Raw genomic sequence first — 27953 nt, forward strand, 5'->3', positions numbered from 1 at the left:
ATCATTTTAAACACCAATATCCAGATTAGTGACACTTTAATGTGTTAGAATCCAAGTTATTGACACTTTGGTGCATTAATATTCAGGATCTTAATATTTTATTACTTTAATATTTTAGTATTACGATCCATTTTGTGTTACTTTAGAATGTTAATTAGGTTATTAATATTTTGGTGTGTTGACATCCAGGGAATTGATCGTTTAGATCATTAATGGAAGGTTGTTATTACTGTAAAACATTATTTTTCAAGTTTTTATATTTTCTTAACATTTGTTTGTGTGCTAAAATCCAAATTATTGATATTTTGGTGCATTAATATACATGATATTTACACTTAATAACATTAATGTTTGAATTGTTGATACTTGGATGTGTTTTTGATCAGGTTATTGATACTTTAGAACATTAAAATCCAGTTTATTCATGCTTTACAACATTAATATTCAGGTTACATCACGGTTATTGATACTTCAGAACTTCATTAACTACAGTATCAATACTTCAGATTCTTGGTGATGTCATTTCCAGCTTTAAAAAAAGTTCATTTTAAATCTAAATTTGACAGAGTTGTGGATAATTTGTGGGTTTCACTGAAGGTTTTACAGAAAGTGACAATGTGGAGGAAATGTTTGGCCACTAGAGGGCACCACAACATTAAAAATGACACAAACCCGATCAGAGAACAGAGCAGTGACTCATCAGAATAGTACATTTTTCATTCTCATCTCAGAGACATTTAGATTCTCTCACCTCTAATAAACAAGAACAGCTTCACCAAGGTCTCATTTATTCTGCACGAATATATTTAGTTCACCTGCAGAAACCATTGAACATGAAGAGAAAACAGCTGCTAGAGAAGCTCTTCTAAAAGATGATTTATAGAAATAAAACAACAACAAACTGTATTCTACAGCTGAATGGAAAATACAGAGAAAAAAGCTGAAAATTCATGATTCCATAAACAAACATTAGAATAGAAATAAAACGTTTCAGCACCATTTAAGCATGAAACTATTTATAAATTAGATAAAATGAGTAAAACGTCCTTCAGCCACACTACATGCATTAAAATGGACCCAGAAAGTTTAAAAGTTGAAGGTTTTTATTGCTTCACTTTCATACAGGCCCATAAACAAAACAAAAAACAACGAATACAAACCGTTTATTACTTTAAAAATCCAAAGCTACCCTCTTTTATCATACCGTAGCCTTTTTGACTTTATCTATCAGTTATTCTCTAGTTCTATAAAGCTCGATGGCTCAGCAGGTGAGATAACAGCGTCACACACAGGAAGCTGTAAATGACGGACTCCCATGAACGCATCACTACAGTGTTGACAAACTGTCAGAAGTTCGTCGTTTCCGGTTCTTTTATCGTTTTATTTCGCCGTTTTAAATCCGGTAACCGCGTCGCTTTGTCTCATCTTTAACAGCTTTATTGCCGCTGCGGTTTCATTTTAACAGAAATCTCAGTGAGCAGCTTTTATCTCTGTTAGGTCTGTTAGCCGGGTTAGCTGTGTTAGCCAGCAGGCTAACGGCTAACAGATTTAGCATTATGTTGTGTTTCCTGTCGGAGGTTCTGAGTTTGTTCCTGTTTGTTTTGGCTGCAGCTGAAAGTGAACACGGTGAGAAAACTGTAACGTTGGCTATTTAACTTTGAACTAATGAACTTTAGTGTGGCTGAAAACAGCAGCAGGTCAACAGAGGGCATAGAGTCTGTTTACCTGCCGGTTCAGGTAATGACGTCACGGCAGTACCTGTGACCTTCAAAACTTGAGATTAACGAGAAGAGCTTCTTTTTTGAACTGTCATTGAACTAAATGAGATGAACTTTCATATATTCTATATTTATGACATGTAAAGTGAAATATTTTCAATGTTTTTGTAAAATTTTGAAGAGTAAGATAAACTTTATTGATCGCTCACAGGTGAAATTTACAGCAGCTGATTTTGGCATAGATGGATTTCCAAATAAATAGATATATACAGATGTCTATGAATGTACACTACCAATCAAAAGTTTGTCATCACTTAGAAATGTCCTTATTTTTAAAAGAAAAGCAGTTGTTTTCAATTTAGATCACATTAAATGAATGATAAATCCAGTTTAGACATTGTTAATGTGATAAATGACCATTCCAGCTGGAAATGGCTGATTTTTAATGGAATCTCTCCATAGGGGTACAGAGGAACATTTCCAGCAACCATCACTCCTGTGTTCTAATGCTACATTGTGTTAGCTAATGGTGTTGAAAGGCTCATTGATGATTAGAAATCCCTTGTGCAGTGCCCTACCCACTACATACCTGAACATCTCATACAACATATTGAATTTACATGTGGATATGTACTTATATAACATAATTAATCTACATATGAATGACTACAGATATGACCTTGATGATAATGGTCCCGCATTTCTGTTATTGTCGTCAATATTGAAAGAGAAGACCAGTGCTAACATGATGCTAGAACACATGAAGACCTCTAAGAGAACCGTGGTATATTTAGTTGATTGATTTGGAAGAGCTTTTAGAGGTTTTAATTTTGTTTTTGGGTTGTATTGGAGCAAACTTTGATTGTTTATGAAGAGATGTAGAGAGATGTAGTCATAATGGAAGAGCTATGGAATGAAACTAGATCTTAAAAAGTTATACTATGTGAGCTTTAAAGCGGAAAAATAGTGTTGCAAGATGTAGATTGTTGCACCTGGAAGTCTGTCAAGAGAAAAAGATGTTAGAATATGTTATTGCACTGACATAGATGTGTTTAATAGTTGAACTTTAGAAGAAACAAAACACCTGCGGTATGGTTTATAGCTCCTGAAAGTCTGAAATCCGGTTTCTCCCATTGTTAAAATTTGTTCTAAGATGAATCAAAAGTTTTACATTACAGAACTGTACATCTTCTGCTCTTCTGTCAATGTTTTTGGACTTTAGAGATGCTGCGATTCGTCAACATAATCAAGACATTGATGCTGAAAATATGTCAATATCTTTAACTGCTTTTAAAACGACCAAACTCCCAATAAAGCGCTTCTTCTACACACATTATTCCATTTCTGTCTGATTAAAATGCGATTTCCCTTCTATGTCCAGATGTCACTACAGTGGTCGTATCTGAATTTAGCGACGCCGTCTTACCCTGTTCCCTGAGCACCAAGGAGAACCTCCAAGGGAAGCATTTCAACTGGACTAAAGACTACAATGTGGAGGTTTTCTTTTACAACGCCAGCGTTTATCCCCACAACAGTCATCCTGGTTTTGAGAAGCCGCTCAAAGAACGGGTGTTCCATTTTCCAGAACAGCTCACGTTGGGTAACGCCTCCATAAGGATCGAATTCGTGAAGCTTGAAGATGCCGGAAACTACACCTGCGTTATTTCACGTCTTCAAGTGAAGGAAGAAAGATCCACCATCAGGCTGGTGGTTGGTGAGTTCAACAAGTCTGAGAACTTTGACTAATACGAGGATATCACTAATATACTGTACAGAAACTAATTTGAACTGTCTTCTTTCAGAACCAATCCTCAGAGATCGATCTCGAGAAGTCCCAGGTGAGTGACGTCACTGATCTCCAACTCTGTAGGACTCAGGAAATGTTGACTTCAATAGTTCGTCACCATTGAAAACCGCATTTATGATCGTGACACAACAGAAAAAAAAGCACGTATTAAACTATTCTGTTGATTAGTTACCAGTGGAATCTATGAAGCGCCATCATTAAAGACTTAAAGGTCTCTGATCGAATCTGAACTGGTTCTTGTGTTTGTTTGTTTTTTTTCCAACAGGAAATAGATATTTTAGAGAATTTAGCATCTTCATCTCTAAACAATCCACCACAAGTCAAGATTTGTTTGTCCTGATTAGTCTTTTAAGGTGGACTTATCCATAGATCCCTCATTCTAAAGACAACCAATCAGCACTCTTCTTTAAAATAACATTCATTCAAATATAGTATTAGGAGGTGGTTCTTCTTCTTCTTCATCCCATAATGTGAGCTGGTTCCAAAACAGCTGAAGGTTCTACTTCAGGAACCACAACTAAACCTGCAGTCTGAGAGTAAAGTGTTCTGTCAGGATGATGCGGTACAACAAGGTTTTTAACGTACTATGGAGCTTTGTAATTAAGAGTATTATATGTGAGAAACAGGATTTTAAATTCTATCCTGGATTTTACAGGGAACCAGAGAAGAGAAGCATAAATCTGATCTTTGACTGGCTCCTATCAGAACTCTGGCTGATTTTAACAATGTCATGGAGATGGGAGAAGGTCGTACTGGAGACTTGTTTTTGTGTTTTACATGAAGCTGTAACCAGAGGACGTCTTCTTGATTAAATGTTCTCAGGTGCTCTCGTCAAGCCGTTTGCCAGGATCCTTGACTCCAGCGTGGACGGGGTTCTGCTGAGGTGTGAGGTTCACGGTGCCGTGATCAAACCGACAGTACGGTGGCTGGATGGCAATGGAAACATCCTGCCTACGATGGAGCCAACTGTCGATGAAAGAGGAGGACGCTATTTCGTTTACCTCCTAATCGCCGTGCAGAAGACCTACGACGACTACTACCGCTGTGAGGCCACACAGGAGGAGATCAACCACAGGGTTTACGATGATGTCTCGGTTCCAGGTGAGACTTTTTCACAGACTAAGCACACCAGTTCAGTTTATGTGGTGGTAACAACCGTGTTGAAGATTCTATCGTACGTAAACTCAGAGTCTGATTGTCACTCGAAGCCTCTGTAACGCATTTCAGAACAGATGTTTGAGTCCTGTCCAGGTGTCTTCGTCTGGATCGCTGTGTGGTTCTCTGGAGTTTTGAGTCTCGCTGCAGTTCTCAGTGTGGTCGCTTGTACAAAGTGCATCGTTAAACGTGTCAGAAAAGGTGAGTTTAAAGGATTCTAAATATGTGTATAATTCAGGTTGTAAAGTCAGAAATTTGTCCCGATCAAACCAGGTTTATCTTGAAAACGAGCTCTGGTCGGACGTCATTAAGTGTCACAGAAGTCTTTGTCATGGTGCCCCTTTAGTAGGCAAATTCCCACAATGCTCTCTGCCTCGTCTGGATCAGTCGGACATTTAAAAGGCAATTTTAAAAAGTACAATGATTTCGGGAGCACCTTAAATCTGTATATTCTAAAAAGTTGATTTAATCGAAATATTTGTTTTCTCTTCTTTGCAGGTTCCCGTTGGCCGATTACAGATTGGTCGTTTGAACCGGAGCTGAAACTTTAGCCTGACATGTTCGGGAGACAAATTAAGGGAAATGTGAAGCGTGTTGGCAAAGTGTTGGGTCACCAGAACAGCTTCAGCTCTCTGTAGCGTTAATTCTTCTAGACTCTGAACTCTACTGGAGAGAAGAACACCATCATTACACAAGATATTCCCCCCTTTGGTGTTTTTGTGATGATAGTGGAGGCTCTGTCTAACAAAAATCTTCCAGTTTTCTGGAAAGATGACTTACCTTCAAGAATAATTTTATCTTTAAGAGGAGCTTTTGTTGTCGTTTGTTAAACTGGAGATTTGTGCTTGTTGTGTGTCAGTACTTTGCACTTTTACACTAGTTACCTTTTGAATGTTTACACTGTGAGCTCACACTACTGCCTTTTATGTCTGATTAAAGACTATCATTGCGCCCCTTGTGGCTCGGAGGTCAAAATTCACTTTCAGTGTTTCTCACAAAGACACTGTTTGTTTGCTGGAGTTCTTACAATTTTTTTTATATTATAATGTTCTGTTTGAATTCTAAAGTCAAATGAGCTAAAGTTCTTTTGTTTTATACAACGGCTTGGCTCAGTGGGTAGAGTGGTCGTCCTGCAACCAAAGGGTTGCCGGTTCGATCCTCGGCCCGTCGTGTTCATGTCGAGGTGTCCCTGAGCAAGACACCGAACTCCTAATTGCTCCTGGTGGGTTGTGGTTAGCGCCTTGCATGGCAGCTCCCACCATCAATGGGTGAATGTGACGTATCATGTAAAAGCGCTTTGGGTACCTTGCAGTTATAGTAAAGCGCTATATAAATACAGACCATTTATACGGTTTTCCGATCCAATAAAGTGCTGCTCATGTGACTGTTGTGGATGTTTCTTTTATCTCAAATTAAACATTATTGACCCATGTTAGATGTTTTTGCTGAAGAATCTTTAAGGATGCACAGATGCAGTAAATTTAACGTTTATAATTATAATCTTAAATCAAGTGACTTGGTTTGCCTGTAAAGCTTGAAGCTCTCAAAAGTTTCTGAGATGTCAAAAATGTCAAAAGACATTTTCTGGGCTGCTTGACCTTTGGTATTGTTAAAATACTTCAACATCTGGACAGATGTCAGCTTTTCTGTCATGTCTGGCTTGGGAGATTGATGTAAAATACAGAATTTGTTGAAAAGTGTAAAACAACAGCTGCATTTCTAAAACATTCAATGATTCAAACTTTGCCAATAAACCAAGTTTCCTGTTTTTTTAATCTAAAAATGAACAAATCATCTCAAAGGTTTATCTGGATAAAATGACACAAATTTAGTGTTTGGGCATTTTCAGACAACAGTGGAAGGAAGCAGTTTTAAATGCAGAATTTAATGCCAGGTGTTCAGTTTCTTTAAATCAAAATCTTCTAGTTGACGCAAAGTGATATTTGTTCAATGAGCTGCAGCTACAGAGGTTTTATTTACAATCCCAGAATCAGGAGCAACGTGGGGATCTAACCACCGACGGTGTGATTAACAGACCACCTGGTAGCAGATATTTCACCTTTTTCCTTCCATTTACAACCCTGGTTCAGGCTAGTTTCTATTTCTAGGGAAACAAATGATGTTACAGCAAAGGAAGAATAAATCAACATTTAAACGTTCTCAAGGCCACATTTACAGAACGTCTTGAAGAATGTTCTCCAGCGTTTAAGAACATTCAAGGAACTAAAATCCAATAAAAAAAAACCAACTTCGAGCTGAAAACATCAGCAGAACCTTCCAAGAATTTTTTCAGAACAGAAAAACCTTCTTTCTTCGTTATCGTTTTTTTTTTAGAGTTTTTCACCGTTTTATTGTCAGTTAAATTCATAAAACACAAATTTGCCTCTCAGAGCTCTGCGGTCGGTTTTAGTTCCGATTTAATTTATCAAAGAAATGTTTGACGTCCTTGAAGGATGATTCCAACATTGTTTAACCAGGATCGTGTTTTCGTCATAAATCTGGGTGCAAATGATTAATAGAGACAAAAATCAATGGAATCGCATCAATAACTGCAATGAAAACAGTTAAAAGTCAAAGTGTTTGTTTTTGTCTTTAACAGGCTCTGATTGTTTTTCCTCTGTGGTTAAAACTGCAGCTACAGAACCCAAAACAGACCAAACCATTAATGCACCACCTTAAATTTTAACTCAATAACTGCTTACATATGTGATCATTTTAGTGGTGATCTGGACCCTGAATTGAACAACAACTTCTTCACAAAATTAAGGATTTTTGCAAACTTTTCCTTTCTTGAAACACAACTACAATCAGCAGAAACCCCGTAAACATTAAATCAGGAAGTTGACAGAACAGCAGGTGGAGCCAGAGTTTTCCTTTAGGTGTTGAACCTGCAGGAAAACATTTTCAGATCATTAAAATCTTCTGATCTCTGAGGCTTCACATATCAGCGTTCGTTTCAGATGGAAACTCTGACACGTTACGGATCATCTGATGAAAGATTTCCTCTAAACTCACCTCCAGCAGACTTACTGCAGCGATGAATCAAATGTAGAGAAACTCAGACAACAACTGCAGCAACAAGTCCAAGAACTCCAACAACAGCTGCAGGAACAAGTCGACTCACGGAGCTTCTGGGATTATCCCCTGAAAGAAATTACAGAAAGGAAATGTTAGGCGATAACAGCAGTCATGTTCTAAACTCTTACCTCATGCTGGACAATTTTGGACAAATTTAGGACATCTTAAGTCATTTTAGACAAATTGGGCACAAATTTCTATTTTTTAAAACCGTTTTGGACAAATCTAAAGTCATTTTGGATAAATTTTTAGTTATTGTTGGACTACTTTGGACATATCTGCAATAATTTTGACTTATGTTGGACAATTTGAGATGTTTCAAGTAATTTTGGACAAATTCTAAGCTATTGTCGACACATTTTAAGTCATATTGGACAATTTTACAAATATTTCAAGTCGATTTGAACAATTTTGTACAAATTTCAAGTCATTGGACATAATTTAAGCTATTTTGAACACATTTCAAGTCATTTTGAACAAATTTGAACTATTCTGGACAATTTTGGACAAATTGTAAGTGATTTAGACAATTTTGGACATTTGTCAATTTGAACGTATATGAACGGGGTTTTTTTGGGACAATTTTGAACGAGTTTTTTTTCCTCCTCAGTTGACAGCAGAACAGTTCATTCAGGGACAACAACAGCTTACGAGGGACGCCGTCTTTCTGGACGTTCTGCATTCTTTCTGCCTCCAACCAAACAGAATCACACGGAGAAACAAATCAACACGATCAGATAATTCCGTCAAAGATCAGATCTGGCTTCTTTAACGCTGCAGTTACACTTTAGGATTACTATTCAGCGCTTTGTCTTCCTCTCTTTGTATTTACAGCAAATAAAATAATTAAAATCTGTCAAGTGTTTGAGCTGCCGGTGAAATTAAATTTATTTGGCGTTTTCAGGCCTCTTCTCAGGATTCTGCAGATTCATGAAGTGGAGTTTCAGTTTGAAATATTTTCAGTTCACACATCATTTAAGCTCATAAAACACAGTAACTCAAAAAACAGTTTGAGTTACTTGAATGTAAAATAGAAAGAGGAAGAATCTCACCAGAGCTCGGCACAAAGATCTCAGAGTAGATCTCATCGTCCATCTTCCCCTCCGTGATCACACAGCGATAGTAGTCGTTTCTTTTCACGGTAGTTTTGAGAATCAGGTCGTAGCCGCCTCCTGTTTCTGTCTTCTGTAGCTCTTCATCTAGAACCAGGTTTCCAGCTCTGTTCTTCCAGAATACTTTGTGTTCTGGAGAAGCACCAAGAACTTCACACTGAAGCAAAACTCCATCTTTTGTTTCTGTAACATTTGTGACGGACATGTTTGGAGGTGGACCTGAGGACATAAATAATAAACGTTTAAGGAACTTGTACAGGATTAGACAGTGTCGTGATAAAGTATACTGACAGTCAATATAAACTTTGAGGTAGAAATGTAGGCAGAATTCTACTTGTAGGGGGGGTTGTAATTATTCATTGTGGATTTACTGATGATCTAGTGCCCTGGTAGTTGAGATAATGATGAGTTGTCATTTTGTCATGATTCACTGCACATGGGTTGGTCACTTTGCAAAAGTGAACCAAATACACACCAAGCAATACTCAGTGAGTATCTGCACAATGTGAGAATGGGTTCTGAAGGCCTATATAAAGGCCCAAAAAAGGCCACCATTGTTAGTCCAGTGAACAGCATCATGCCGTCTATCACATGAACAACGTCTCCGGGCACTGGGTATGGTGGAGGCCGCTTTGAGCTACAGTGATGTATCCAGGCGTATGGGCTGTTCCCAACCCACAATCAGAAGCCTGGTCCAAAGCATGCGCCGATGGATTGCTGCCTGCATCCAAGCAAATGGAGGCCATACTCGGTATTGACTGTTGTGACTTTGTGTTTGGCAGGTGCCGTTTTCTTTTGTGAAATTCTTTATTTTGAAATCATTCTTGAAACTTTAGATTTTTGTTTCTGTATGCCAATATGCTAAACAAATGATTCATATGAAGAAAATCCAGTTTCGGGCTTCAAAATAAAAATTATGCTGAAAAATATGGTCTCAAAGTTTTTAATGACTGTCATATTTACCCCTCTACAGAGATGTTCCATTTCTGCATAGTTGTCACATGTAAACGTTTCAAACCATCAAAATTATTTTAATGTGACACGAAGATAAGCAAAAAAGCAGTTTTTAGATGATGATTTTGAAGGAAAAACACTCTCCAGCCCATCTTACCCTATGTGAAAAAGTAATTGCCCCCTCACTGCCAATCCACCAAATGACCAGATTCACTCATCAGCTGGGTTCAGTTTCTCCATCCACACTCACATATGATCACCGCCAGGCTTGTTGAGTCTAAACATCACCAATTAGAACCCATCTTCACTGTGAAGTACGTAGCTAAAGATTCTCAAAAAGCAGCACATGATGCCACGTTCTAAAAAGATTCAAGAACAGATGAGGAACAAAGTCACTGACATTCATAAGTCTGGAGGGTTCCAAAGCCATTTGTAAAGCTTTAAGACTCCAGAGAACCAAAGCGAGAAACATTATCCACAAATGGAGGGACATGGAACAGTGGACAACCTTCCAAGGAGAGGACCAACAGCCAACAGAACCCAGATGAACATCTAAAGATCTGCAGACCTCACTGGCCTCGATTAAGGTCCGTCTACATGTTTCCACAGTGAGGAAGAAACTGGGAGGAAATGGATCCATAGGAGAGTTAAAGGATCAAACCACTACTGACCAAAGAGAACACAAAAGTTTGTCTGGATGAACCTTTATGTTCTGTCTGGATGATCTCTAAGACTTTTGGGATAACATCCTGTGGACTGATGAGTCAATGATGGAACTTTCTGGAAGACATGTGTCCACTTCATCTGGTGTAAAGCTAAGACTGCTTTCCACAAGAAGAACATGATACCAACAGTGGAACATGGTGGTAGTGTGATGGTTGGACGACCTGGAAGAGTCGTCATGAATTCTGCTCTCTATCAGAAAATCCTCCTGGAGAAGTACAGGAAATAAAGTTCAACACTAATAAGTTATTCAGCAAGACGAAGACCCAAAGAATCCTAACAAGTCCACCTCTGAGTGGATAAAAAGAACTCAATGAAGGTTTTATCCAGACTTCACTCCAGTTGAGATGCTGTGAGAAGACCTTAACAAGAAAGTTCATGATCAAAAACCATCTAATGTGGTCGAATTAGGGTACAGATGGGAGTAACCATAGCGATGGAGGCGGAGTAGCTATGGCAACTAATGGAGAATATGGAGGAAAACCATCCAAGAAAAGTGTCTGATGCTGCAGATAAAGAAGCTTCACAGGAAGAATTACAGTCTAAGAAAAAGAAGCGATCAACAGCGAGGCAAGCATCACAAACACATCTGAACAGAAGCTCCACACTGCAAGTTCAGTCATTTCAAAAGACATTGTCAGTAGTTAGTGTAATTATAAAGAAATTATTATCAAATTGCAGCTCCTCAATGAGCTTCAGTACATTTAGTGAGTCATTGCAGTGAGTTTCACCATTGACCACAAAGAAAATACAATTAAAAATGTAAAAATACGAGCCCTTAATATGTAAAGTCTGTGTTACTATGCTAATTCAGTGGCTTGTAAACAAGACTCAGAGTCTCTGAGCCAAATGAGTTTATTTTCAGTCACTCTTCTGCATATTCTGAGCTAAAACCGTGTGAATTAGACAAACTGTGTGTCTGATCTCAGAACCGACCGACTCCAGTTGTTTTAGTTCTAATTATAGAAGCAGAACTCACCAGGATGAGGGACATAGGCCTTAGTAAAAACCTGATGGTAGATTTCCTTCTGCGTGGCCACACAGCGATAGAACCCAGCCTTGGTCACTGTAACATTGACGATGGTATCATATTTCTTTCCTTTTCCATCTCTGATCTGTGGGTCACCAACTGCCAGGACGTTTCCATCGCTGTCCCACCACTCGACTTCAGGTTCTGGAAAGGATCCGTTAACTTCACACTTCAGCAGCACTTCATCATCTGACCTATTAAAGGTTATATAAGGAAGTGGAGAAGCACCTGAGAACACACAAACAATTCCAAAATTTGTCATGTGACACCCAAATACCTCTTGTTCACTCCTGCCTGGTTGGAGAAATTTTAACGCAAGCATATTTGTAAATCCTTTAAAGACATTCATACAGCGAGGAAGATGTAGAAATACCCCCAAAAAAGTCCAAAATGACTAGACCTTATCTAAAACTCCGCAAATTTGTCTGAATTGTGTCCGACATTAGATGACATCCATCCAAAATGACTTAAGTTTATCCAAACTTGATCAAAACTGACAGAAAAGGGTCTAAATTGACTCAAAAGTGGCAAAAATAAAGTCAAATTGTGTCCTTAATGACCACAACATTCTCAAAATGACTCAAAATTACCCTAAAATGACAAATCTTATCAAAAATATATTTCTAAGTGTTCCACATGAGCAAAATTTAACCAAAACTCCTAAAATGTGTCAAAAATTAGGTGATATCCCTCCGAAATGACCTATGTTTATCCAGAATTAGTCCCAAATGATTAAAATCTGTCCAAAAATGACTCACTTCATGAAGATGATCAGGTGCTCGGTGAACACATGACACAAGGATACATTAGGGGCGGAACTTCAGCCAGTAGAGGCAGTGTGATGTTCTGGGCAACGTTCTGCTGAGAAACCTTGGGTCTTGCCATCCATGCAGACGTTACTTTAACACGTACCTCCTACCTAAGCATTGTTATAGATCATGTACACCGTTTCATGGAAACAGTATTCCGTGACGGCCTCTTCTACCCACAAAGCAAAAATGGTTCAGGAATGGTTTGAGGAGCACAACAAACAGTTTAAGGTGCTGACTTGGCCTCTGGGTTCCCAGATCTCAATCCAATGGAGCATCTGTGGGATGTGCTGGACAAACAGGTCCAATCCATAGAGGCCCCACTTCACAACTTTAAGGACTTAAAGGATCTGCTGCGAACATCTTGGTGCCAGATACCACAGCACACCTTCAGGTGTCTTGATGAGTCCAGGCCTCGATAGGTCAGGACTGTTTTGGTGATCATAATGTTATGCCTGATTGGTGTATAACTTGTTATCCAACAAAGCTGAGGAAAGATTTCTTTTTAAATGTAAGAACTGTATTTTACATCACTGTGGGTAGAACTCTAACATCAGCAAGGCTGCAGGCTAATTAATAAAAAAATACTTAAACTACAACCTCTAACATTATCATAAACTTGAACACAAACTTCTCAAGCTAAACACAAGAACTTTAATCCAAGGTAGTGTCTACCCGTACCCGTAGCCTGTGGGCTACAGATACGGCACTTTCCATTTGCCAGACAGATACGGACCCGTATGCGAGTCTCGCGAGTCAAGAAGCTGCTAACCACTGCAAACTGTTGAAAGGTAAGCAAAGGTTAAGGTTAGGGTTAGTGTTAGGGTCAGGTTTAGGGTCCGTACCTGTAGTACCGATGCTACGGGTCGGTACCTCCAGCGTCTACCGGGAGTCACGTGACCAGATCTCGTGTATCTGATTGGGAAATGGAAAGTGCCGTATCCGTAGTCCACAGGCTACGGGGACGGGTCCGTACCTCTAGCAACTACCTTAATCCAAGTAGGAAGAACCATCAGAACCAGGACTCACCTACTACTGCTGGTCTGGGTTTCAAGATAGGATCTAAAGGAGAAAAGAAAACACATGTTAGAGCTGTTTGGGAGATATTATCAACTTGGCAGACAGGTAAAACTGGAGGAAAGAAACTCAGAAGTGTTTCTTAGACATTTTTTGTAATCAAGAATGAGTTAACGTCACAGTTTTATCAGCGTCTCAGAAGAACTCACCAACAGTCAGATTGATACTCGATCGTATTTGTGGCTGAGGGGAGATGGAATAACACGTGTAGGTTCCACTGTCTGACAGTTTTGCTTTTTTGATCTTGATGGAGGCGTTACCGAGCTGGAGTTGGTCAGCAAAATGAGAGACCCGACCTTCAAACTGTGGATCTTGACCTATTTGTCCGTGACCATAATAACTGCCCTGAGAGAAAAAGAAAACCTTCTTGTTTTCGTTATCTTTCTTCCAGTCAAACACTCCATTCTCAATGTTTGTAGTGCCGAAGGAACAGTCCAAAATGGCGTCATTGCCTTCCTTGACCTTCATCTTAATGACAGCTGGAAGACAAAAACGTGGATTAATCAGTGATGAGGACACAAAGAAAGTCAGGAAACACAGTTTACATGAGGTCTGAAACAGCAGTTTAGTCTCAGTGAGATTTCCGTCTTCATTTGTGGTTCTCTTTAATGCTTGTACAGACATTATTAGCACATTTCACTCAATTACATACGAGCAGCACCAGAACTCAAATTATACTGCAGTGTTTTCTTGTAGGACTTTGAGTTATTGTACAGGGTTATTCAAAAAGAATGAATTGATTTCATTACGCAATATTTTAATAAGAAAATGCAATAGAAAACTCCAGGAATCCTCTTCTCACAGTGATGTTGCCCATGCTGCAGGTGGTGGTCACACTGAACACTTGTAAGACTGGACATAAAAGTTGATTCTGAGTAGAATACTTATGACTTGGCTGCAGTTTTCTATTGCTTTTCCTTATGAAAATATTGCGCAATGAAATCGGTCATGAAATCATTTTGAATAGCCCTGTATATTAACTGATCAGGAACACAATGGTCCTGCATGTCTGACAATGCAGATCAGATGTAGTACCGGCTACTTCCACGGAGTGGAGCCTCCGACTCATTAAAACTTCACTCACCAACTTCTGTGGTCACATGAAACTAAAACTGAGCTGTTTGGTCAAAATGATCACAAATATGTTTGGAGGAGAGAAGTTAAACCAAAACTGTGAGACCTCCTCCTTTTCACTTTTCCAAACCGAACTGTCTCTAAAGAGCCTCTTGGGATGATTTAAATCCACAGTGAACTAGTCTGTATCCACTGATCAGCCACAACATTATGACCACTGACAGGGAAGGTGAAAAACATCGATCATCTTGTTTTAATGCAACGTTCTGCTGGGAAACCTTCAGTCCTGACATTATTTTATCATGTACCACCCATCTAACCATTGCAGGTCAAGCAACCTCCCAACCACCCATTGCAACATCAGTCCTTGATGCCAGTTTCCACCCTCAGCAGGACAATGCACCCCGACACACTGCAAAAACCGCTCAGGAGTGGCCTGTTGAACACGACAGAGTGGAGCTCTTTGCCTGGATTCCAGACTTTCCAGATCTTACTGAGCATCTGTGGGATTTGCCAAGATAAGCCTGATCTAGGTAGGTCCCACAGAATTCACTGACACGGGACATTCCTAGAGGTCCTCTGTCCATGCCCCATTGGGTCAGAGGAGTTTCAGCAGCATAAAGATGACCAACACAATATTAATGTTATGCCTGATTGGTGTGTAGTATTTCTAGAGCAGTGAAATCTTCCTCCCTAGAATGAAAGTTTCACTGATATGACAGTGAGTCTCTGACAGAATGAAGGTTCCACCTAAACAACTGGGTTCCACATCATTCAGATGTTCATTTTAGAGCACCACGAGAAGCTGCAGACAGCAGATATTGTGGGAAACTGATGCTACTTTGAGGCTGTAGCTCAGATCAGAGAGCAGCAGCTTCACGGTTCTGACCGGACTGAAGCTTAATGTGCAGATCGATGCTTTTCAGCACTGACAGAAAGCTAAGAGACACTAAAGCAGCACAACAACTAGTCTGTCACATCATCACACTGTCACTTTTCTTACCGCTTTGTCCGCACAGAGTGAGCAGGAAGATCCAGACGAGCTGAAGGAGCTTCATGTTGGTCCGAGTCCTCCGAGGATTCAGCAGCATCAGAGCACACAGTGTTTAGAAGCAGCAGAACCACACCTTCTACTGTCATGCCCTCATCCTCATCCTCCGCCTCTCCTTCTCCATTTCCCTCCTTTCCTTCTCCATCTCTCCTTCTCCATCTCCCTCCTTTCCTTCTCCTTCCATGTGGACATGAGTGAGGTGTGTGTGCTGACAGGTGTGAAGTTTCAGCTCATTGGAACATCACCTGATTGAGGACACCTGCAGTGGGGAGTGGTTCACCTGCAACAATCATCCTTCACCATAAAAGTTGAGCTCAGACCACCACTCAACACTGGACCGTTTAAAACAGTGTTTAACCCCTTCAGCAGCCCAACCAGATCATCCATCAGCGGAACGCAGCATCACAAAATACACACCAGGAACTTTCAGTCATTGAAGCTTAATGCAAGTCCCTCAATTCTTTGATTACCAAATATAAAATCTCCCAAATTTCCAACTAGCAAACCATTAAATTAGCAGGTCAAGGCAAACCCAGGCACCATTCTGGGGCCACAACTAACCTACCTTAAAATGCATCTACTGTTAGTGAGTGAAACATGGAAGACTTTCTTTGTGTTCTCAGTGTAACCTCTGTTCCAGGTTAACCTTTCTAATCTTTACCTCAGTTAAGTTTTGAACTCATCCGTCTCACTTCTCGGTAAAGCTTCTGGTTTATGTCAGATGAAGATAATGTCATCGTGCCCCCAGATGTAGCGGTTTCACATTGACCGCTACAAAAACAGGAAGTTCACCAGATGTGTAAACCACAAACTCAGACTTGAAATCAAGAACTGTGAACTCGATACCAGGAACTGTGTAAGGTGTCAGAACAACAACGTCTTAAGTGTAACCTCCCCGGCAACAGCAGGAGTTTGACGTCAGAACCTCACCAACAGCTTGCAACCTGTGTTTGACTTTCTCCCTCTTGCAAAATAATAAATGACTCAAACACAGATCCAATCTGATTGAAGCTTTTGTTTCCCACTTTGAGTCCTGTGAAACAGAAAATTCCACAACTACCACTGATTAAGTCTATGCACATAGTCACCCAGTTCTAGAGCTTAACCTGTCTATATGGGAAACTAGTCTACCAACTTTTGAAGTCATTGTTTAACCAATGTTTTTAACCCTTGACGAGATTCCCATTTTCCACTGGATTTGGCTCACTGTTGACTGTTGTTGTGCATCAAAGGGTTCATGAAGTTTGGTTTTAAATAAAAACTACATATCTGGTGATAAATCTAAACAATTGTTGGAATTCTTCCTTGAACTTTTGATTTTTGAACTTGGTTTAATTTGAACTCTCCAATGCAGAACTCAGAAACTGCTGATAATTCCATCCCATAATTTATTCACACTGTTATTAACTAGTTTACAAATTAGAAAAAGGAATTACATGATGTGGCAACCCTTTGCTTGTCTTTTATGTGAATTAGAAACATCTTACTCCTCTTTCTCTTTACACGGAACTAGAGTTGAGCTGTTATTTGATTCCGGTAAAGTTTTTTTTTGTCACATTAGAACACACTTTAAAGACAGACTAACAATCCGTGAAACATTTTGATGCTGTTGATGGGGATTCTGGGACTAGTTTGATGAACACTCTCACTCCTACTGTCTTTACTTCTCCTAGTCTAGTCAGAAAGAAGGGTCCTCGCCAATCACAACAACTCAAGTGGTCGGCTTAAACAAATGTCCTTTTTGACACTTGGATGACAATCTTGACTTGTCCAAGGTGCATTACAGAGGAAAAGGTCTGTCTTGAGGATGATTTCACAGAAACCATTCCTTGAAGTGGCTCTCGGTAATGATTGGTGATGCCACTAACTGGACATCTCAGTCGGTTGGTTCAGTTGTGTTAATCAGGACAACTCTTGCATATTGTCTGTTGTCCGATTGTGCACACAGGACACCTTAAACTAGACATTGGGAGGATGTTGACTGTAGATTTGAGACTTTCAGATCAGCTGAAGTGGGATCGAACCAGGAAGACTGACCTCACCCAGGGAGCCTCCTGAAAGCATTAGAATGTATCAGTAACAGCCTCTTTAAAGATCACTCCAATGAAACAAACATCTGAATAATTTAAATTGTTCCTGTCAATAGAACTGTATCAGCTTGAATCTAACTATAGCCCAACCGATACAATAAACAGCGATATGAAGCAAAACATTGTCATTTACTGATATTACCCTGCACTAAGCTACTCTTAGCAATAATCACACCCAGTATTAACTTAAATCAGTGTGTTCTTTAATTCATCCTTGGCCTTTTGTCACCCAGCCTGTAAATCATAAAGTCAACTGTGGTGGTAGAAAACTCAAGTACAACAAATTTGCATTAATCTTTCTTTTTTAAATTTAATTTTTAAAAATAATTAGCTTTGTTCCTGTTAGTGTTGGGTTCTCTTTCTCTTCCTAAGTGATTCCTGTCTTCATCTGAACCTTCCTTTTAGACATTGAATAATTCATAAGCATACACAACCTCACATAAAACTATAACAAGTATGGAGTGGCAAGCCTGTCAGAGAAACTCACCTCCCACACCAAACAGAGGTACTGGGCATTTTATTAAAGCTGTTAACTAGTGTAACAACATGACGAAGAGAAGACTCAGAAACATGTCTGAACTTCATGACGTCTGACCTACCACCAGCCCAAACTGACAAGCTGAAGACACACAAGCAAGACCAACCATCCAGAACCATCAGCGACAAAGATCAGACACAATAATTTGGTACCTTCACAGAGAAACTCTGGACTCCCCGAAACAGAACAAACAGGACATGCTCATCAGGAACTACAGGTAAAAACCGTGGCCCAGCAGGAAGTCCAGCAGCTGTTGGCTTCAAACCAGCAACCAGGAGGTCTAGAAGGAGTCATAGTTCCACTGATCATGGCTGCAGTGGTCGTCCTCCTAAAATGACTCCACAGACAGTGAACTACTTTCACCATCCAGCTGTAAAAACAGACGGCAGCTGCTTCAGACTTGGTTCAGGAGTTATCAGTGGAAACCAGAGTCAGAGTGAAGCTCAGACAGTGAAGGACGCTGTTTTACCTCAGTGGAAACAGACCAATGTTCTATTTGTTGTTGTGTGTCAGCTGGTCTTTACTCATTATCTGTATCTGATGTCTGGTTTAGTGCAGATAAAGTGATGAAACATTCATGTAGATGTTGACTTCTCTCTGAATAAACCTGCTCACTGTTTCAGTCTCACCGTCGATGCTGCTCTGACTGAAGCTTCAACCGTTTCTGTTTGGATTCACAACATGTGGAAACAGAAAAAGATCCATCAGCAGGTTAAAGAAGCAAATAACATGATAGAGGACTTCTGCTGTTGAACAATGAGTCAGCACAGTGAGAATCAGCATCAGACTGGACTGGTCCATGTGAGGCTGCAGTAAAGAGACTCTGACGCCACCTACTGGTGACTGGAAACAACCTGAATGGTGGAAATGGAAGTTCAGACAAACATCTAAACAACATAGTCCAGTATCAGAGGAGAAAGAAGGACAAAATACTCTCACTGACTTTAATTTTTCATGTAAACATTTAACTTCAGCTGCTCTTCAGAATCACTTTGAAGATCTCACCTTCCTCTCTGACGTCATTAATCATCACAGAAGTCTCTGTCATGGTGCCCGTTGCGAACTAAACTCCCACAATGCTCTCTGCTTTAACATGAACTGATCATAGTTCTAGTGATCCCTCCTCTGGTCTCCACCACACTGAACTGTTTAACATCTGGAAATTCAACAAATATGATTCATTCTGTGGTATTAAATCAGAGTTTCAACATAAAAAACATCCAAAACAGCCCCAACAGTTTGACGTTTTCATGTTTTATTCAAAGTTCAGAGAGAATTTATCAAGCAGAGTCTGAAATGACATGTTTGATCTGTGATTCTTTCAGAAGAATCCAGCACAGCTTCAGCATCAGAAACAGAAAATGGAGTTCAGTAACTGATCCTGACAGACTCTGGATGAGAACCTGAAGAAAGAAAAAGCAGCAACAAGCTGCTCCCAAACAATGCCGCAAAACACAGAGAAAAAGTCACATTATTTTACACTTTAGCTGCAAAATATTCACATTTTCAGCAACAAACAGCAGCTTTCAGGTCAGTCAGTCTGTTTTTAATGCTCCTGTCACTAAATGTTCCGACCTGAAGATCTCACAGAATGTTTCAGCTGCAACATTCAGAGGATGTTTGGAGAACGTTGTCAGATCAACAGACCATGTTACAGCAAAGGAAGAACAAATCAGCATTAAAAACGTTCTCAAGGCCTCAAGTGATTTTTAGAAAACGTTCCTAGAATGTAAAATATGAATTAAAGTGGAACATTTTACCTGCAAAGTTCTGAGGATGTTTCTGAGGAAACAAACCAGAAACATTCCCACAACGTTCCACAAACTATACGACAACAAAAGACAGAAAATCTAAGAAAAACCAAAATAAATTTTAAAAAATCACAAAAAAACACAAACATTTTCAGTATGTCTCCAGAGAACGTTATCCAGCATTTAAGAACATTGAAGGAACTAAAATCCAATAAAAAAACAAAAACAACAACTTCGAGCTAAAAACATCAGTAGAATCTTCTAAGAACGTTTTCAGAACAGAAAAACCTTCTTGCTGCGTTAACGTTTTATTATTTATCAGAGTTTGTCACTGTGTTATTGTCATTTACATTCATAAAACAAAAATGTGCCTCTCAGAGCTGTGAGGTTGGTTATAATTCTGATTTATTTTTAAAATATCCAAGAAATCTTTGACATCCTTGAAGGATGATTCCAATATTGTTAAACCAGGATCGTGTTTTCGTCATAAATCTGGGTCTAAATAATTAATAGAGACAAAAATCTATGGAATCTCTTCAGTATTAATTGAGAGCACTTTAACAGAAAACTGCAGTGAAAACAGTTTAAAGTCAAAGTGTTTGTTTTTCCTTTAACAGGTTCTGATTGTTTTCCTCTCTGGTTAAAACTGCAGCTACAGAACCCAAAACAGACCAAACCATTATTGCACCAATCGCACAATTTAAACTCACACTCATTCTGGACCCTGAATGGAAGCTCAATAATATATAAATTCTTAAAAAACATTAAAATCAACCTCCAGAAACCCAGTAAAGACATTAGATCAGAACATTGACAGAACAGCAGGTGGAGCCAGGGTTCTCCTTTAGGTGTTGGACCTGCAGGAAAACATTTACACATCATTAAAATCTTCTCCATACTGAACATTTTTCACAGTTTGGTTCATTCGTTCTTTCTTCCTGTCAGATCAGCTGACCTGTTTTCACACCTGGACATCACCTGAGGACAGAACTATGAAGAGAGATTCATGTGTCAGCAGGTATGTGGAGCCCAGAGTCAGAGTTTCAGCATCGTGAAGGTGTCTCTCTTTGAACCTGGAGATCTCCATGGTAACTGATGCTGTGGAGCAAGATCTCCATGGTAACAGATGCTGCAGAGCTAGATCTCCATGGTAACAGATGCTGCAGAGCTAACCTGCAGCTTCTGTTCAGAGTTTCAGGTTTAAATCAACTGGAAGAATCGTCTCCTTTTCACCAAAAAGACGATTCTCTGTGAGTGATTCAGATTCTAGGCTGGAAGAAAATGTTTTATCTGTAAACATGCTGATCTCTCTGTTACCAATATCAATAAATGAAGCCATACAGCTGGAGTATCACACACTGCATCGTGTCACCATGGGAAACCAACATATGATCAACCGATGATGAAGAAATCACATAAATATGTCTTGATGTTTGGTTTATTTACTCTGCTGGTACGTCAGCTGATAGATTACTGATTAGAACATTGATTATTCTATTGGTATTTATTACAATCAGTAATATTAAACTCACTTTGATTTATTCACAGATTTAAACTATATCCTGCATTTTGGGACAGTGTCAGATTAAATTCACTTCAATATCGTACCAGCTTTAAATCTAAGAAGTTTAACGTTAAACAACTCTAATGTGCAGCTGTTAGTTATCAATAATCAGCTACATTCATCTGTAAAATAAATACAGTGCTGAGAAAAAGTTCCATAGGGAAGATACTCCGACAAAAAAGAACATAAAAGTGCATCTCGATGAGCTTCAAGACATTTGGGACAACATCGTGAGGACTGATGAGTCTTAGGTGGAACTTTCTGGAAGACATGGGTCCATTAAATCTGAAGTAAAGCTAATCCCGCATTCCACTAGAAGAACATGATACCAGCAGTGAAACATGGTGGTGGCATGGTGGTTGGAGGACCTGGACGACTCGTCATGAATTCTGCTCTGTATCAGAAAATTCTCCTGGAGAAGGTCCACTGTCAATTCAGGATATAAGGCTCAACACTAATAGTTTATGTAGGAAGACGAAGACCCAAAGAACATAATCAAGTCCATCTCTGAGTGGATCAAAAGAACTAAATGAAGGTTTTATCCAGACTAAAACCAGGTAAAGTGACCAAATAACTATTCTGCAGTGAAGAGTGGACCAGAATTCCTCCATGGTGATAGAAAAGATGATCACAAACATTATCTACAGTTGTTGTTGCCAAAACAGTTATTAGGTTCAGGGGGGAATTACTTTTAACAGGGTCATATAAGATTTCAATAAAACTTCAATAAACTATGATTTAAAAACTGCATTTTGTGTTTTATCTCTGTCTAATGTTGATCTGGAACATTTAAAGATGTAAAGGAAAAATGATTCTTTCCCCTTTCTAAGGCATTTCCTCACAGCTGACGTCATTCTAAATTATCTTCTGACAGCCAGACGCTGTAGGAGGAAGATCTACCAGGACACTCTGCTCTGGTCAAGGTTAGATATCGTCTATTCTGATGTGACTAAACAGTTTGTCTCCATGTTGGTCTGTAATCCAAATCTGAGCTTCTCCCAGCTACAGTATAAACCCAAAGATCACAGAGGATCCTCAGAACTGATGCTTTCATGAACTGCTGCTCTGTCGGTGTCACTTCTGATATCAGTAAACATTACACCAACCTAAAGTCATCTGGGTCTCCAGAAGAGTCACATAATGCATTAGAACAACTTTAATGATACCTCTGACAGGGGCTTTAGTTTTTGTTGAACTGATTGACACAAACAAAGTCTGGATGTGTTGAACTCTCCTCATAGTTTTGTCCTCTGATGATCTGTTAGGACTTAAACCAACAGTCCAGCATCCCACTAAAACCAGCCCCAACCCTTAAACCTCCAGCAGACTTTATGTCAGGAACTAAAGATCAGCTGATCCTCAGATGGAAACACCTCATCAGGAATCTGGATGTTAAAGTTGTAAAACCTCAAACTCTCACCATCAGTTTGAACACAGTTCTGAATCCGCACTGAGTCTGAGGATTAAAATAAAACATCACTTTGATCAAATCCAGACCCCTGGACATCAAACAAACTCGTGATTCAAAGATGAAAACATGGATGGAAAAGGTTGATGGTCAGTTTAGTTTAAAGGAACAGTGATAAACACAGATTAACATTTGTTTTAGATGAAACTCTGACAGGACTGTTGTCTGAACGTTACGGATCATCTGATGAAATATTTCATCTAAACTCACCTCCAGCAGACTTACTGCAGCGATGAATCAAATGTAGAGAAACTCAGACAACAACTGCAGCAACTAGTCCAAGAACTGCAAGAACAGCTGCAGGAACAAGTCGACTCACGGAGCTTCTGGGATTATCATCTGAAAGAAATGACAAAAAGGAAATGTTAGGATAAAACAGCAGTCATGTTCTAAACTCTAGTGATCACTGCATTTTGTGCAAATTATTTTGGACAATTTCAGACAAATTTAAAGTCACATTGGATAATGTTGGACAAATTTCAAGTAACTTTTGACACATTTTAAGTCATTAGAAAAAAAAACTAAGTAATTTTAGGCAAATTTTAAGTCATATTGGATCATTTTGGAAAAATGTTCAGTAATTTCGGAAAAATTTGAAGCAATTTTTGACAAATCATAAGTCATTTTCAACAAATTTTAAGTCAATGTACAATTACAAATCAAGAAATTTGGAACAAATTCCAATGCAATCTGAACAAATTTATAGTCATTTTCAAAAACATTTAACTCCTTTTGGATAATTTTGGAAAACCTAGAGTCATTTTGGACAAATTTCAAGTCATTTCTGAGAAATTTCAAGTCATTTTGGATAATTTTAGACAGATTTTGAGTAATTTTGGACAACTTTCAAGTCATTTTGGACAATTTTGGCTACATTTTAAGTAATTTTCAACAAATTTTAAATCATTTTGGATAATTCTGGACCAATTTATAGTCATTTTGGACAAATTTCAAGCCGTTTTGGATGATTTTGGATACATTTTAAGTCATTTTGGACAAACTAAGTCATTTTAGGTAACTTAAGTAATCTGAGACTATTTTGAACAACATTCGAGTCATTTTTTCTCCTCAGTTGACAGCAGAACAGTTCACTCAGGGACATCAACAGTTTATGAGGGACGCCGTCTTTCTGGACGTTCTGCATTCTTTCTGCCTCCAACCAAACAGAATCACACGAGGAAACAAACCAACATGATCAGATAAATACGTCAAAGATCAGATCTACTTCTGATTCACGTGGTTCATGTTGGCTTGTTTAACGCTGCAGCTACACTTTAGGATTAATATTCATTCAGCTCTTCGTCTTCTTCTTTTCATATTTACAGCAAATAACATCTTCAGAGAGCTTCAGTAGATTTTAGAGACACAATTTCTGTTTTTTTTTTTCCACTTGTGGCTCAAAAACGTCACAGATTGTGATGATTTTATTTCTTCATGTGGTGTTTTTAAGCCTCTTCTCAGGATTTTCCTCCAAACCGTCTCTTTCCTACTTTTATCTCCGATTCATGAAGTAAAGGTTCAGTTTGAGTCTGAAATATTTTCAGTTTGCAGATGTTTAGGTTCAGTCTCTGAACACATGGAAACATCGTCGAGGCAAATACAACACGAACAATTTGAATTATTTGAATGTAAAAAAAATAGAAATGGGAAGAGCCTCACAAGGTCTCACAAAGATCTCAGAATGAAGCTCATCGTCCTTCTTCCCCTCTGTGGTCACACAGCGATAGTAGTCCGTCTTTGTCACGGTAGTTTGGAGAATAATGTTGTAGCCGCCTCCTGTTCTTGTCTTCTGTTCTTTAGCAGAAACATCGTGTCCAGCGCTGTTCTTCCAGAATACTTTAAGTTTTGGGGAAGCATCAAAAACTTCACACTGAAGAAGCATCCCCTGATTCGTTTCTCCAAATATAGTGACGTATGGCTTTGGAACTGCAGCTGTAAACATAAATAATCAGTTGTCAGGAACGTGTCAGGATCAGACATTTGCTGTGATTCTGGGATGTTTTCTGTTCACTCCTTCACTGCTTCTTTATGGGGATTACAAACAGAAGAAGGAAGAAAAACACAGGAAAAGAGCCGAGTTCAAAAATCATGACCATAATTATAGCTAACACATTTTAAACCACATTTCAGTGGAAGTTTAGCAACTGATCATCAAACAGTATTTCTAAATCCCATCAGAACATGAACACATTTACTCTGATCAATTTAACACAAGTTGTAAGTGACACTGGATCATGTTGGACAAACTTTAAGTCATTTTGCACAATTTTGGACTTATTTTTAGTCCCTTTGGACACATTTGAGGTCATTTTCAACAAATTTTGACAATTTTCAAGTCATTTTGGACAACTTTTAAGTCATATTCTACAATTTCAAACTAATTTTATGTCACATTGTGTAATATTAGACAATTTCAAGACATTTTGGACACATTTTAAGTCATTTTTAAACACATTTTAGGTTATTTTCAACAGATTTTTGACAATTTTCAAGTAATTTTGGACAACTTTTAAGTCATATTCTACAATTTCAAACTAATTTTATGTCACATTGTGTAATATTAGACAATTTCAAGACATTTTGGACACATTTTAAGTCATTTTTAAACACATTTTAGGTTATTTTCAACAGATTTTTGACAATTTTCAAGTAATTTTGGACAACTTTTAAGTCACATTCTACAATTTCAAACTAATTTTACGTCACACTGTATAATGTTGGACAATTTCAAGACATTTTGGACACATTTTAAGTCACAACATGAACTCATTTACTCTGATCAGGTTTGTTTCTGGAGCTACTAAAAAACATCTTCAAATGAAATCAGGTGAAATCTGTTGTCCGACACGTCAACAATATTTAATAAACACTAAAGTAGAATATAATCTGTTGTTGTTTTCTTTGTTCTCACAATCAGGTCCGTCTGTTTCATCATCACATATTAAACACTGACAACTTTATTTACAAGGAGCTTTATGAAAAACAGAAACAACTAAAGGTTTTTAAAAAGCACATTAAACTAAAAAGAGCAGCAATAAAGTCCACAGAAACGTGTGACATGTATGTTTGTGTTTTATCATCCTGTAGCTCACTGTTCATCTTTATTTAACCTCATTTATCTGCTTTATGTTTGTTTGTTCACATTTTATTCCTGATATTTAAAGAACCCTTTTAAAACTCCACATCTCTGTTATACTTGGATTAAACTATCCACCAATATTTGAGTTTTTATCACAGAAAATGATGCAGAGATCTCAGATAAGAACAGAAATTTAAGGAAATAAATGTGGAAAACTGGAGATGAAATATGAAACACTTCTGCTTTGATTAACGTCACTTTTACAGATTAATCAACACATTCTGGCTCAAACTTTTATATATTTTTATTGATTTAATAAATCATCTTTAAGTCTTATATTTAATCTGTTCCTGTTGTAATATTCTTACAGTGTTTTTATTTATTTTTATTCATTTTATTTCTCTGTATAAAGAACTTTTAACCTGCTTTGTGTGTGAAATGTGTTTTATAAATGAATTTTTCTTGACTTGCTCAGATTTTCACTTTTATTCTCATTTATCAGCTCAGTTTTAGAGAAATGTTGAGTCTCTGATGGATTTTAAATTCCTCCTCATCAGGTTCTTTTGCTCCTTCAGCTGCTGATGAATCCGTGGAAATATTTTTACTGCTTTTCTGTGTCACATAAACTCAGCTGACAGTTTCCATCCACTTGTTTGTGTTCTTGAAGCTCCTCATGGATCTAAAGCTGCTGCTCAAAGGAACAGACTCAGCTGAAGAACTTCAACGTCTCCAGGATGGATTTTCTTTTCTGGCTTCACTAAACTAAACCTGAACATGAAGCTGGGATCCAGTGGCTCATTGAAGCACACTTTATAAAGCTGTTCATGTTAAAGAAGGCGGCAGCAGAGGAGCAAACGTTAACGGTTTTAGAGACGCACGTTTCTGAACACAACAACAAACTAGAACCACAAAACCAACATGAGGAGTTTAAACACAATTCAGGCTGAAAGCAGCAAAAACATCAATGAAAGATGAAAAATAAACTTCAGTTTGGTTTAAAATTTTTCTTATTCAAGGATTAAATGATGATCATGAAACAGCAGATAGTTTAAAGAGATTCCAGATGTTTTCTCTGAAACTCAGAACAGAATCAGACTGGAAGTGAGCATCATGTATGTTTGGATCAGAAAGTCCAGAATGAATGAGATGAATTCAGACTGAACACGCTTCATTTAACTCGTTTACACTAAATGTGACTGATGGAGTTTTTCTGTCTGTTTATTCATTAACTTCTTCTCTGGATTCAAAACATTCAACTGTTGGTTTCTGTTCTTATTTCAGAATTTATCCTCACGTGTTTCACGAGGAACCAAATTCTTTGTTCAGTCTGAGCACAAACTCACATTTTAAAAACTAAAAACACATGAATAAATACAATTATTTAAGATTAAAATACTACTCACCATTCAAACGTACAAAGATTGTGTTATTAATCTGATGGTTGATTTCCTTCTGTGTGGCCACACAGGTGTAGTTGTCAGTCTTGGTCACAGTAATACGGAGGACGGTGTCGAATTTGTTTCCTGTTGTCTTTGTGGCCTTTGATTCATCATCACGAAGAGTCGTTCCATCACTGTCCATCCAGACAACTTCAGGTTTTGGAGAAGCACCTCGAACGACACACCGAAGCAGCGCTGAGGTCTGCGTTTGATCAAGCATTGTGACAGACGGTTCTGGAGATGCACCTGTGAATTAAAACACCAGTTTATATGAGACAATTACAACATTTGTTACACAGTCACATGCTCCTTGCTAACTCTGCTCTGACTGTAAATGTATATTTCTGTGTTAAAGACGAGAAAAAAGCCAAGTGTAATCTTAACTACACCTCTCACTATTGTTTGACAGAATTATAATGTAAAGTTTTACATGAAA

The 27953-nt window shown here is 38.4% G+C and overlaps 3 protein-coding genes across 9 annotated transcripts in view; 1 reads left to right on the plus strand and 2 right to left on the minus strand.

Annotated features, from left to right (window-relative positions):
- Window positions 1-1324: 1324 nt before the first annotated feature.
- Window positions 1325-27953, plus strand: part of LOC127533914 (CD276 antigen homolog) — a 244219-nt gene continuing 217590 nt past the window's right edge. Inside the window, exons 1-6 of one of the 2 annotated variants that reach the window (XR_007941801.1) lie at window positions 1325-1626; window positions 3100-3432; window positions 3521-3556; window positions 4348-4626; window positions 4753-4881; window positions 5179-5863. Coding sequence is in view for 1 of the 2 variants with exons in the window: in XM_051947937.1 (XP_051803897.1) it covers window positions 1557-1626; window positions 3100-3432; window positions 3521-3556; window positions 4348-4626; window positions 4753-4881; window positions 5179-5231 (900 nt within the window). In the remaining variant the exon portion in view is untranslated. Of the gene's footprint in view, window positions 1627-3099; window positions 3433-3520; window positions 3557-4347; window positions 4627-4752; window positions 4882-5178; window positions 6043-27953 lie in introns of those variants that run through there. The other variant, XM_051947937.1, reaches the window with a different exon arrangement.
- The window catches only part of LOC110971348 (CD276 antigen-like), a 66010-nt gene continuing 45032 nt past the window's right edge, over window positions 6976-27953 (minus strand). The window contains exons 2-8 of the mRNA XM_051947933.1: window positions 15541-15664; window positions 13613-13942; window positions 13416-13448; window positions 11527-11805; window positions 8811-9089; window positions 7696-7824; window positions 6976-7568 (exon numbers count right to left, since the gene is read on the minus strand). Of these exons, the coding sequence (XP_051803893.1) occupies window positions 7739-7824; window positions 8811-9089; window positions 11527-11805; window positions 13416-13448; window positions 13613-13942; window positions 15541-15628 (1095 nt within the window). The 5' untranslated portion in view covers window positions 15629-15664 and the 3' untranslated portion in view covers window positions 6976-7568; window positions 7696-7738. The remainder of the gene's footprint in view (window positions 7569-7695; window positions 7825-8810; window positions 9090-11526; window positions 11806-13415; window positions 13449-13612; window positions 13943-15540; window positions 15665-27953) is intronic.
- Window positions 19450-27953, minus strand: part of LOC110971973 (butyrophilin-like protein 2) — a 53317-nt gene continuing 44813 nt past the window's right edge. For 3 of the 6 annotated variants that reach the window (XM_051947929.1, XM_051947930.1, XM_051947931.1), the window contains 4 exons: window positions 27482-27763; window positions 24659-24931; window positions 23210-23338; window positions 19983-20824 (listed from right to left, as the gene is read on the minus strand). In XM_051947929.1, coding sequence (XP_051803889.1) covers window positions 23253-23338; window positions 24659-24931; window positions 27482-27763 — 641 coding nt within the window. In that variant the 3' untranslated portion in view covers window positions 19983-20824; window positions 23210-23252. The other 3 variants (XR_007941797.1, XR_007941799.1, XR_007941798.1) reach the window with 2 other exon arrangements.

This window comes from Acanthochromis polyacanthus, chromosome 5 (genome assembly GCF_021347895.1).
Source record: "Acanthochromis polyacanthus isolate Apoly-LR-REF ecotype Palm Island chromosome 5, KAUST_Apoly_ChrSc, whole genome shotgun sequence".
In the NCBI taxonomy this organism is placed as follows: domain Eukaryota; kingdom Metazoa; phylum Chordata; class Actinopteri; family Pomacentridae; genus Acanthochromis; species Acanthochromis polyacanthus.